Source organism: Orcinus orca, chromosome 15 (assembly GCF_937001465.1).
Source record: "Orcinus orca chromosome 15, mOrcOrc1.1, whole genome shotgun sequence".
NCBI classification, from domain to species: Eukaryota; Metazoa; Chordata; class Mammalia; order Artiodactyla; family Delphinidae; genus Orcinus; species Orcinus orca.
This window is the reverse complement of record NC_064573.1, coordinates 62,339,069-62,351,785: the sequence shown is the minus strand read 5'-3', so window position 1 is coordinate 62,351,785 and position 12,717 is coordinate 62,339,069. Positions and strand designations below refer to the sequence as shown.

At 59.1% G+C, this 12,717-nt stretch overlaps 1 protein-coding gene across 3 annotated transcripts in view; it reads left to right on the top strand.

Annotated features, from left to right (window-relative positions):
- Positions 1–9,995: 9,995 nt before the first annotated feature.
- Positions 9,996–12,717, top strand: part of PRODH (proline dehydrogenase 1) — a 23,418-nt gene continuing 20,696 nt past the window's right edge. For all 3 annotated transcript variants that reach the window (XM_049697766.1, XM_004275984.3, XM_049697765.1), the window contains exon 1: positions 9,996–10,283. In XM_049697766.1, coding sequence (XP_049553723.1) covers positions 10,011–10,283 — 273 coding nt within the window. In that variant the 5' untranslated portion in view covers positions 9,996–10,010. The remainder of the gene's footprint in view (positions 10,284–12,717) is intronic.

Genomic DNA, 12,717 nt, shown 5'->3' with positions numbered 1-12,717 from the left:
ACCATTGTGGACTATAGTTACAGCCAAGACACCAATGCATTCACCTGAGAAAGAAGGTGGACAGTGAAGGGAGGGTCCCAGGCCAGAGGCTGGATCTAGCAGCGGGAGGAGGAGGGCTTGATGGCAAATTCAGAACATCACCCATGGGACCGAGGGTGTTGATACCACCAAACCTGAGCTTATGGGAAGGAGCTGTGGAGGTTCTGGAACCAGCAGCCGTGAAGGGGTGAGCTCCCTGTCACTGGAGGACACAAAGAGACTGACCACCCACTGAGGCAACAAGGCTCTGCAGCCTTCAAGATGCTGGGTCCAGGGAGCCTCACGTTGCTGCAGGGTACAGCCACCTCTGTTGGGACCCCCACTGGGAGAAGTTGGCCCCTGAGGATGCTTGGCCAGACCCTGGAGGCCCAGTCTCGCTCCCTGGAGGTGCTCCCTATCTGTGGCCTCAGCAGCTGGGTGCACGTGGGGTCTCTGAGCTGCTGGGAGGTGGGTTTTTCAGGATGCGTGGTGCAGAGGCAACACAAACGTGATTTATGGCCCCTGGGCTGCCGCCTGGAATGTTCTGGAGCCTCACCCGGTCCTTGGGGGCCCAGGGGTACAGGAGGCAAACCCTGTGCTGGGCTCTGGGATGTGCCAGGACAGTTTCTGGGGGTGACCCGTGCGTGGGGGCTGGTGAGAGCAGTGGGGGAGAGCTCTGTGCTGGGGGCAGGCGGCGGATAGAGGCCTGAAGGAGAGGTGGCCTGGGGTGGGGGAGGGGTGAGGCCTGATCTCCCTCTGCAGATGAGGGTCAGGGTCTGGGTGTCTTAGAGGCGGGATAAGGCCCCTTGGGGGAGCGGGGTGCTCTATAGAGGGGGCTCCATGGCCCTCTGCTGCCCTCTGCTGGCCAGCTCTGTCACTGCGGGCCTAGCCCCTCAGCTCCCCAACACCCCCAAGGGCATGGACCCCAAGAGACCAGGCCAGGCGGTGCCAGGGGCGGGCACGGGGTTGACTTGCTGAGGTCTGAGGGGGCTGGGAGCCTGTGCCGACCCCTGTGCCCAGCGTCATCTGGGGCAGGAGGTCCTGGGGGACTCCATGGGACAGCCTGGGGTCCGCCACCACTGTCCCACAGTGGCTCGAGAGGAAAGGGCTCAGAAAGGCTGGGCTGCCACCCAAGGTCTCAGGACAGCAGGGGCCAGCTTGACAGGTGCCCTGCCACCAGGAGGAGGACCGGAAGCCCCACCCCAAGCACCTGGCACTGTGGCTCCCCATCTGGGCCCTTGGTGGGAGATCTAATGAGAGGCTAAGGGCAGGGGATCCACCCCTTCTGCCCCCAACATCACCCTGAACATGGCCTGACTCCCCCAGCCCCTCCCAGAGGGCGCTCACCACCCAGACGCTCTTTATGGCAGACCTTCCTCTGTGTGCCCCAGAGCTCTGTACACAGGTAATGAATTCCATCAATCCTAATGGAGTTTGATACGTGGTTAAAACAGGCCAGTGGACTGTTCTGGATGGACAGTGACTTTGGTGCTGACCCTGTGCCCAGCCCAGGGCTGAGCTGAGGCCAGGTCTTCACCTGTGATCACCGGGGGCTGTGAAGGGCTCAGGGCCGATTCCGTTTGCTAAGAGCCCTCAGTGCCCCGGGGCCTCCCCCTACACACACCCCTTCCTTCAGCGCCCCGAGGTTCCGTTCCCCCGGGACATCACTCAGAACCTGCCCTGCTCTTCGGGGGGTGGGGGTGACAAGTCTCGTGCCCTCAGTGCTGCTGCTCCTGAGTCCACCCGCCCTCGCAGGCTGCTGGGGGGACAGAGCTGAAGGTGTCTCTCGGCTTCTGTGGGGCCTCTACACCCACTGAGCTGCTGTGAGCTGGTGCAGGGCCGTTGGGCGCCTAGAGAACTCGTCCTGAGGCACCACGTGGCAGGCCCCTGTGTGGACACGGACACTCTGAGAGCACCGGGAGCACGGGAGCCCCGAGCCCTGCGGGACAGGAAGTTCTAGAAGGGAGGGTGGGTGTGCACACATGAACACATGCGTGGGGTGGGGCCAGTGTGCCTCGGGTACAGGTGCACGTGTGCACACGTGTCACACCTGCAAAGAAGAGATTGGAGAGAGACACGCCTGAATTTCAGCCCTGGCTTCCAGCCCTGGGTTTGGGGTCTCAGACAGTGCTGTTCTGTCTGTTGACCTTCCATGTGTTTATCAAGATGTCTACAGAAAGCACAGGCTAGCTCTATAATCAGAAAGGAAACCAGCTTTTTCAAAACATCAGGCAGTGTTCAAAGCACATGAAGTTCTCTGAGAGGCTAAGGGTAAGGTCAGGTGGTCCAGAGAGAGGCTCCAGGAACCTGGCAGGGCAGCTAAGGCAGAAGTGGGGCTGCACTGGGACCCAGCGGACCCACAGGGCTCTGTTTTAGTATCGTTTATGTGTGTGTGTGTTTGTGTGTGGGGGGGTTGCATTTCTTTCTATTTTTATTTATTTATTTATTTATGTATTCTTGGCTGCGTTGGCTCTTCATTGCTGCACGCAGGCTTTTCTCTGGTTGCGGCAAGCAGGGGCTACTTACTCTTTGTTGCAGTGCATGGGCTTCTCATTGCGGTGGCTTCTCTTGTTGTGGAGCACAGGCTCTAGGCTCGCGGGCTCTAGAGCACAGGCTCAGTAGCTGTGGCACATGGGCTTAGTTGCTCCGTGGCATGTGGGATCTTCCCGGACTGGGGCTAGAACCCGTGTTCCCTGCATCGGCAGGCAGAGTTTTAACCACTGTGCCACCAGGGAAGCCCTGTGTGCTGCATTTCTCACCAGCCACCCTGCACCTCTGGGCCCTGTCCTCACCAGGCCCGCCTGGCTGATGTCCTTATGGCCTGGAGGTGGGGCCTTCCCACTGTGCCCCACAGTCTGCTCTGCCCCAGGCCGCCCAACCTAGTCCTTCCAGACCCACCCCTGGCCCTCAGGGAACTTGCTGGGGCTCGCCTGGGGTGGGCACCCTCGTTCCCCAGGCTCAGCCCCCAGAGAAGGCATGTAACCCCCAATGCCCATGGCCTCCTGCTTCCCCTTCAGCCTCAGCAGGCAGCAGCATCTGAGTGGACAGAGGACACAGCTCTTCTCCCCCTTGGCCCCCTGCCCCGCACCACATTCCCCCACACGTGTGTTTAAACATTAATCAGAGGAGGGGGAGGCCCGTCTGCGCTGCTCTCTGCAATACGGGGTCCAACGTGGACTGCCAGGGGGCCGGGTCGTCCGTGCCTTGCCTCACCAGGAGGACGGCAGGATGCACAAAGCAGCGTGCTCTGCTGAGGGGCAGGCCAAGGTCAGCATGCTCTGCTGAGGGGCAGGGAGGCCAAGGTCAGCATCGCTGAGCACCTGGAGGTACAGCTCGTACCAACTTCAAAGTGTGGCCGGAGCAAGGAAGGAAAATCAATGTTGGGCTGAGGGACTATTCACAGCTGCAGGGATGGGGGTGGGGGCGGAATGGGGACAGGGTTGGGGGTAGGGCTGGGGGCGCCAGATCCACCCTGGCTCCACAGGTCCCTGTGCCTTTCCACTTCCCATGGGAACCCGGGGAAGGGGCGGCCAGGTGAACAGCACTCCGGGAGCCCGTCCACCTGGGCCCTGGATATCCCCCTGGGGGTGGTCGGGCTCTTGGCCCAGCTGGAGCAGAACTGCTGACCACGCACTGGGGCGGATCTGGAGAGAAGCCGAGGGCCTTGAACAGCGATCCAGAGACGCCCTAGGCCAGCTCCAGCCACACCAGCTGAACCAATCTCCAAAAAGTCCTGGCAAGCCTGGACTGGGTGAAGGACACTGGTGAGGGGTCAGCCTGGGGGCCTCGTCTCCGTCTCTGACTGGCCCTGATTATTACACGTTACAAAGTAAACTGTAACGTTATTTTACGACGTTATAACTTTGGAAAAGAATGATGGCAACTCTTTATAAAAGAGCAGTTGATACAAAAACATTACTGTAAAAGACAAGAGTCACTGAGTCTTGGCCTCCTCGACTCACCTGTTCTTGCCCCACTCCCACCCCCTTCTGCGACCTTTGTGGGCACGCAGCCTCACCTGTGCAGGCCTTCCTCACCCCCGTGTACTAGGGACATGTGTCACTGTGGCCAACACACAGAGGACACTCATTTATCATCATGTGGATGCCCCAAGGTGCTCCCAGCCCTTCAACCCCTGTGGTGACATTTAAGGATGTCCCAAACCTTCTTTATCAGGGGGCTCTGTGAGAAATCCTAGCCCAAGACCTCATCCAGGACCCAGTGTGCCAGGCCGGCCCTGCCCCTGCCGCCAAGCAACCCCCAGCAAGACCTTGGGCCGAAATGCCTCCATGCAGCCCAAGGAGATGGCTCTGCAGGAGGCCTGAAGTCCCCGAGAGGTGCTGGGGCAGCAGGAGGAACTGGGGCCCTCAGTCATGCTTTGTGAAGCCCCCATCTGTCCCCGACCCCTACCGAAGGGAACCCATCTTGGGGACCCCGGTGCAAGTTCTGATGTAGCTACTGTTGGGGGAGGGGCAGGGCAGGGAACCCCCGACCTCCCCCCATGCCGAGACCCCCAGGAGAGGCTGTGGTTTGGCACTAGTTCGGGAGCTGGGACTGATGGGAGCTGGTGGCGGGGGCTCATCCCAGTACTGCTGAAGGCAGACAAAGGGGCGTTGGGGCACCCGTGGTGAAGGGTCAGAAGTCAGAAGCAAAGGCTACAAGCCGACCCCAGGAGCCCCGCAGGCTGGAGGATGCTCAGGGTGCATCCAGCTGGTAGAGGAGGACTGCAAGCCTCCGCATCTCGGGCCAAGTCTCACTGTGACCCCCTGAAGCCCCCAGCTCTCCCTTACCAATCCAGGGTCCTCCTTGTTCCAACTCAGCTATCACCTCCTCCAGGAAGCCAACCAGTCATTGCATGGGTGCCCAGGAAGCATGGCCAGCGCTGAGGCCATTGCTGGTGGCCGGGTTGGCACACGTAGCCAGGCCAAGCCCTGGGGACTCTGGACAAGCTCATCCCTGCATACCAGGGCCTCCCACCTTGGGAGAGACACCGCCAGGGACAGGGAGCTGTGCAAGTCCCACGTGTGCAAGGCACCTGGCAGGGCCAGGGCCATTTCCACCTGTGTCCAAAGGCATGAAAGGCCGGTCGTGTAACCCTGCCTTGAGCCAGCTCCTCACGAACATCTGGGACTTCAGCCAGAGCCCCTGCTTTGCCTTTTCTTTCTATGGCTATTATTTACACACTTGAAAAATATTTTTTTTAATTACAGAAGTCACACCTGCTTGTCAGGATTAAAAAGCTCAAAGTAGACAGGTGTGTAAAGGAACGAGTGACTGTGTCTGTCCCACAGCACTCTCCCGGGAGGCCCTGCTGGGCCCGTGGCACGTGCAGAGACCACAGGCATCACCCTGCATCATGCCCCATGGCCTCAGGGAGAAGCCAGGTGGATGCCCCAAAGGAGCCACATGGGGCAGCTGGCTCCTGCTCCCCGGGGAGGTTTCCACCTGGGCTGGGGTGCCACCATCACCAGGCTGGAGCAGAGAGGGTATGGCTGGCCCAGTGTCACCAAGAGTCCTGGCTTCTAGTTGCCTGCAGAGGACCATGGGTGACATGTCTCTCACATCCCACCCAGACTCACAGGGTGTGTGTGGGTCACCCAGGGAGGGCTGTGGGCAGGAGGACCAAAGTCACAGCTTCCCAGGATGGCCTTGCTTCTGAGATTTGGCCCAGGACCCGTTGGCCATCCTCAATGTCCAGGGCCCTGGTGACCTGCCACCGCCCCCCGAGGGAACAACCATCATGCAGGAAGCTCTGTGTGAGGGGACTGCCATGTCTGTGTCCCCAGGACAGATGCCAGCAGGGTATCCGCTTCCACACGGGATCCTTGCCTGCAACCTGCTCATTGTCAAGTCCTGCGGTCCCCTGGGGCCCCCTTCCAGCCTGTGGGAAACCTGGTCTCCTGAGGCTTCCCCGCACCTCTCAGGTGCCCCGCGCAGCTGGCGAGAGCAGAGCTCTGGTTTGTCAGGAGTTTGGTGGGTGCCAGGGCTCGTGCTAAACGCCTTCGGTGCCCATTGATTGTTGGCAGTCACCCCTGGGGGCGATTACTGTTGTTCTCATCTCCCCATGGAAGCGGTCCCAAACTCTCTCTGGCCCAGAGCCACAGTCTGCGGCCTCCCTCTGCAGTCCCTGCACTCCAGGTGTGGGTGTGCCCAGGACACAACCTGAACTGGGTTGCCGTGGGCTGCTGTTCCTGTTGTTGTGTCATTCTGGCCTTCACATGACATGTGCCTGCTCCGTCCCGTTAAAGGCGTCTGGAGCCCCCAGCCAACTGCCCTCTTCGTGGGCAGGATTCCACTCCACTAACCTCAGATGCACAGGCTTATTTAGCCTCGACTCTGCTGTCGTGCCCTCCCTTCTGTCACCAGGGGCTGCGGGTCCCTTGGGCTTGGCCCCTTTTCAAGGCCTGAGCCCAGGCCGGGGTCCCCACATTCCTGCCTGCAGGTCCCCAGCCTGGTGCCGGCCACGTGCGTCGCCGGGGGTCGTGTGCTCCGCAGACCTAGTGCACGCCTGACAACCAGAAAAGGTGGAAGAAGGCTCTGGGGACAGTGACCCAGGCTTCCAATCCTGTAGTGGGCCCTGGGCAGGTTGTTCCTCCCCTCTGGGCCTCAGTTTCTCCTGCATAAACCGGGTCAGCAATCATAGCTCCCGAGGGGGAAGGTTGTGACAGCCACGCTTGTCAGCACACAGAGGACACTTTGATTTTACAGAGAAAGAATTGGGGGGGAAATCTGAATGCCTTTCCTCACATGTATTGAAAGTCACCAGACAAAGCGGCCTGTGTGGTGAAGAGTGATGGCATCCACGTAAACACAGCAGCGTGTTCTGCGATCGAGCAGACAACCTTAATGTCAGGGAATGCAATCATATTTTACTAGCTCTGAAAAACAATGACTAAGATCACAGAGTTAAACAGAGCTCGGGCAGAGTCTATGAACACTGGCAGGGAGTGGATAAGGGGATGATGTGCCCATGAGGGAATTTACGCTCCGGGGGGGCAAATACTGGCCTGTGTTTGGTGCAGGCTGATAACAGGAAGACAATCCCCAAATTAAACAAATGTGAATGAATTCCTCTGTGTGTAGACAGAGCAAATATATCAGTGAAAATGGGTATAGAGCAAGCAGCAAACTGTAATAAATTAGAATGTGTTCTGACAGGGAGCCACGATTCGGGCAGACAAATATTTCAGGAAATACGGCCCATGGCAAAATAATAACTTTGACAGAGTTCCAATGTCATGCTCACCAATGAGGTGAAAACAAACATTTTACCGGGTATCCGTAGGAGACGAGGTGCAGGGGGAACTCAGAGGGTGTGCTCTCTGGGAAGAACCGGGCCACACGACTGTGGCAAAAGTGGGTCAGTGACTGTTCTGAGATGGGTCAGTCCACTGAGTGGGACAGACCCGTCCACTCGTGTCTGCCGCTCAGCTGCTTCCTCCTCGGAGCCCTTGCTGACTCGCCGTCATCCAGGTGTGACCAGCAGGTGACTGCCACATGGCAAAGACCCCAGAGGTCTGGCCTTCTCAGATCTGTCTCAGTCTCCTGAGCTGGAGGACAGGAATCCAGCGCTGATGTGAGGCAAGGAACCCAGTGTGACCTCCCACACAGGAGGCAGGGCTGAACATGCCCCTGGGGACTGTCCCTGGCTGGAGTGCGGTACCAGCCTGGGCTCAGCACTGACCACGACTGTGCTGCTTGGTCTGTGAGATTTGCCTGGACCTTGCCTTGACCTTGTCAGCTGTGTTTTGGCTTAGACTCCACCCTCTATTCCCTGAGTCAGAGCAGGGCTGGAGATGTCGGAGGACAGGTGCGTGGGAAGGTCAGCCCACAAGCTGACCTGGCATTTCACATGCACAATCATTTTGCCAAAAGTGTGTGTGACGTGGATGATTACCAGCATTCTTCACTATCAGTGCAGTGAGCCGTGGCACAGCTGGGGCTGCTGTGGTACCCCCCACCCTGGCCCCTTATACGAGTGCATTAGAGGGAGATCACTGGCAGGGGCAGATGAGATCAACAAGATTATCCTGAAGATGGGCCAAGCGCAGTACTGGCTGCTGGTGGGAAGGGTTGGGGTTAGGGTCAGCTCCAGCGCTGTGTGTCAGCTGGGACCAAGTACCAACACCGATTGGCGTGTGCGTCACCAGGTGCCCACAGAACTGCACTTTGTCCTGACACATGATGCTGAGGGCTGGGAACCTGGGTCCAATCCTGGTAACCAGGTGCAGACGCTCTTGGGGGAACGCAACCCAGGCCAGCTTTGTGTGCCCAGCAGAGGAGAGACATGGCACCAACAGGGTGTCTGCCTGTAAAGCAGGAGCCAGGGTGCTAGGCAAGGGCTGGGTGTGGTCCAGGGCGACTCAGGATTCAGGGCGGGGCCTGGAGGACGTCTCCAACCCAGTCACCAGCCTAGAGCTTGGCATCGAACTTCCCACATCGAATGTGTTCCTTCCTTTCTTCATTCAATAAAGACACATCAAGAGGCAGTTGGGGAGGGACACAGCAGGTGGCTGGGAGTCAAGTGCAAGAAGAGGGAGCTGTGGTCAAGCTGGTGCCCAGCTGGGAATGTGCCCACCAAGCCGACCCTGAGGAGGAGGAGGAGGGTGGGGGCTGGGGTGCAAGGGGAGGGACAGGTGCCCCAGAGCAGCGAGCAGTGTGCTCAGAGGAGGGGCCAGCAGATTGACTAGCACGGTGAGAGGTAAGGTGGGTGTAGGCGGGGCCTGGCCACTGAGGGCCCGATGAGCCAGGCTGAACCAGCAGCCTTGTCCAGATGGCAGCGGGGAGTCCCTGAAGGGTTTTCAGGAGGAGGGAAGTTTATCCATGACAGGAAAATGGGAGAGTCTGGTGGCCATGGCCAGCTGTCAAGGCTGGCCTACTCTTGGGGAGCTAAGTTTCTGAGCTGCTGGAGGGACCCCCAAGTTCCTGTCCCTGGGCCTTGACTCACCTGCCCCCTGTGTCTCTCCCTTTTTCTCTTCAACTCCAATAGGGGGCAGGGGGGCAAGAGGCCCATGACAATGTCAAGAAGCCTCCCTCAATATAGGGCGTGGTGATGGTATACCCCAGGAGACATGAGCAAGGTCTGGGGGAGGGGTGCTACTGCCATCTGGCAGGTAGAAGACTGGGATGCTGATAAACATCCTTCAACGCACAATTATTCAGTCCCAAGTGCCAAACAGGTCAGGGTGTCCAATGCACCAAGATGCGTGCAGCACCCAGAGAACCAGGTGAAACAGGTGGGCAAAGTATGGCGTGAGGCTGCCACACACAGTCAGACCCAGCACCCGTGGGTGTGCAGGAACATCCTGAGGAGATGCAGGTGTGGGGAGGGGAAGTGATGGGGAGGGTGGTCAAGACATGCTCCTCCCAGGAGGTGAAATCTGGGGCTGGGACAGCAGGCCTAGCATGATATTGGAAGGAAGGGAATCCAAGGCAGAGGGACAGAGGGTGGGAAGGCCCTGAAGGTCCTTAGGAGTGAAGGGAGGCCGGTGGAAGGGGAGAGGACGGAGGGCTTCCCAAAGCCCCTTTACACGAAAGGAGCAGCATCGAGCTCGGCCTTCCCGGATTCTCCGCAGCCCCTGCCTCAGCTGTGAGTTCCTGCAGCTCAACGCCCAGGGAGGCGCCCAGGTGTACAGGTGTGCGGGGGGCGGGGAGGGTGGGGCCTCCAGCGGAGCAGGCGGAGCTAGGGTGGTCAGCCAAGTAGGCGGGGTCTCCTCGGGGTTGGGGGGGGCGGCCACTAGCTGAGAAGGCGGGGTTCAGGCGCACGTGGCGCCGCTCGGTGGGCGGGGCCTTCCAGGGGACCCACGCTTTTCAGGAACTCGCGGGTCGGAACCTCCGGGGGAGAGGGCGAGGCTCGAGCTCGGGGTGCGGTGGGGCGCGACCGAGGGCGGGGCCAAGCGCGGGGCAGGGCCTCTCGGGAAAAGGCGGGGCCGAGCGCGGGGCGGGGCTGGCGGCGCGTACTTAATCAGCCCAGGGGCACGTGCACAACAGCCATGAGTTTTAGGCGAGCCTTCCCTGTACTACGCTCCGCCCTCTCCCGCCGAGCCCCGCTGTCTACAGCGCCGGCGACCCGCGAGCAGCACGCCGCGGGCCTGGAAGCCGTGCGGGGGCGCGGGGCGGCCGAAGACGCGCGGCCGCCAGTGCCCGCTGTGGACTTCGGCAACACGCAGGAGGCATACCGGAGCCGGCGCAGCTGGGAGCTGGCGCGCAGCCTTTTGGTGCTGCGCCTTTGCGCCTCGCCCGCGCTGCTGGCGCGCCACGAGCAGGTGTGCTGGGGCTCGGGGACGCTGGGGGTGGGGTGCGACCAGGGCCCCGCGGGCCTTCGCCGGTCCTGGGAGCCGTTATGAAGTTTCAAAGTGGAAAGCGGGGCCTCTGGAGCATCGCCTGTGGCCGGGAAGTCAGGAAGGAAGGTGTATCCTGCACGCCCTTTCGGGCCCGTGAATTTTACTACGTGTCAGTTACTGGAAGCTAAAAACAAAGATTAGTTTAAATATTAAGCTATATGCTGCTTGCAGTAATACACAGTGTTCACCCGAAATTTAAAATTGAGTGTCGTCTATGTTGCCCAAAGGGAAGCCTGGCCGTACTGAGCGGCTCATAGCCTGGGACCCCGGAGTTCTTGGACGCTGTGACCCAGGGGATCCCCAGACATGGTCACTCTGAACAATGTTGAGGGAGAATGGGACGCTTGCTGCTCAAATTTCCGACTTTTGAAACTTTAACACAGTTACATTGAAAAGTGTGAGGGCTTTGGGGAAGTGAAAAGCAGAAGTGTCTTAGCCGCTCTTGGTCAAGGTGATCCTGGGAACAGTTTAAAAGCAAGGGTCCAGTTGGTGCTGAGGGTCCTGAAGGCGCTTCAAGCAGGTGGTGTGGACTTCTCAGTGAGACTGTGCTGAGCGCACCTTAGCTCCGGGCAGAGGCTAGGGAGACTGGACCCAGGAGGAGCACCAAGCCACACCTTGGGCATACATGAAGGTGAGGACACCAAAGGTGGGTGGGTGATGAGGGCAGAGTTAGAGTTGGGTGGCTCTGAAGGGGCTAGGTTCAAAACCAGCAGAGAAGCCAGCAGAGCTGTGGGTCCTTGGGTACTATGGGCAGCAATGGGAGGGACATGTCAGCTCCACCGTCCCTTGGGTGCCTGCCTGGGGCAAGTGCCAGTGCACTGTGACTGTGCTGTGGGTGCCTGGAGGAGCAAGGAGGCTTCTCCCACGCTCCCCTCGTGTTCTACCTGTGCCCTGGGGACATCCTTAAGGAGCCCGGTAACTGTGTGGTGTGCTCTGCCTGCCTTCCGTGGGACCTGTTCCCCCTGTCATCATTGCTGGTGGTCCCACTGGTGACAGTGGCCTTGGTGCCTGGTGCTGGAGGAGACGGGGCAGAGGCCAGACTTCAGAGTAGTGGGCCGCTCACCAGAACCTGGTCCTTCTTGTGCTCTGGCCTGCAGCAAAAATTCCTCCTGCTGAGCCAGTGCAGGTCTGTGCAGCTCATGCCCCAGGGAGTGTCAGCCTGCAGGAGCCCAGTTTGAGCTGTGGCATTGGCTCAGGACCCAGTGGGGGCCTGCACTTGCCCGAAGGCAGGCCTTTTTGAGAAGGGTTTAGAAAAGTAAGGTCTTCCATGATGAAAGCCTCTGTGCTTGGGTGTGAGCCAGTGCAGGAGAATGTGGGGGAAGGGGCAGTCAGGGAGGGGAGAGAACCGGCTTTACCTGTCCTCGCTCTGCAGACATGTCTTTGAGTCTTTTACGGTGTTTGTGTTACTGGTGCAAGTTTCTAAATCCACGAAGGATGTTCCTACCTGGGGAAGAGGTGGGGCTCTCAGGTAGTGGCACCCCAGGGCACGCCTGATGCCAGGATGGTTTTAAAGGGGCTGTTTTGCTCTGGAGTTGGCTTAAAACTGCCAGCCCTGCACCATGTGCTTCCATAGCCCTCTGTGACAGGCTGGCCTCCCCTTTGCCAGGGTGAGAGGGTCGGTGACCAGCTCAGGTTACCTGGGTGGCCTTCACTGTTGTTCCCTCTGACAATAGGGGAACAGGAGGGGAGCGGGAGGTCACCAGCCCATGACCCCTGGACCACATCTCAGCATCAGCCTTGCTCCTGCTCCTTCTATGAACATTGGCTGGAGCTGTTTTCATGCTAGTTGGGTAGTTATGACAGAAACTGGGTGGCCCGCACAGCCTAAATTATTTACCACGTGTTCCTGGGCGGGAAAGTTTGCCAGCCCTGGAGTAGACAGTTGGCCCACTTCCACACACACTGTGTTTCTGACAGTCCTCAGAATTGACGTGTATGATGTCCGGGTTTTTCCAGAGCTGAATGCTGGTTTTCAGGTCCCTGTTTCTGCCTCGCCTCCCTCTGGGGTGAACTTTGATATATCCAAGACCTGGCTTTTCCTCCTGCTAGGGTGCTCTGACCCACAGACTCGTGACTGCTGGCTAGGGCTCTTGTGAGGTGGAGGAGGCCTGCCCGTCTCCCGGGTTGACACTTCCACTTTCCATTTCTCTTCTTCTTTATAAAAATGATGAGATGCAATAAAATCAGACACGGCACAGACAGGTGATGGCCTGGAAACCTTCACCCTCCCTCGTGTTGCCGCATGGCTCCTTAAGAATTTCCGTCTGGGTGCCAGCCACGGTTCAGGTGTGTCGGCCTTTGAGAGGCTTGGGCTGTTTGGGACTGGTTTGTGGATGAAGGTGTGTGACTGACTCAT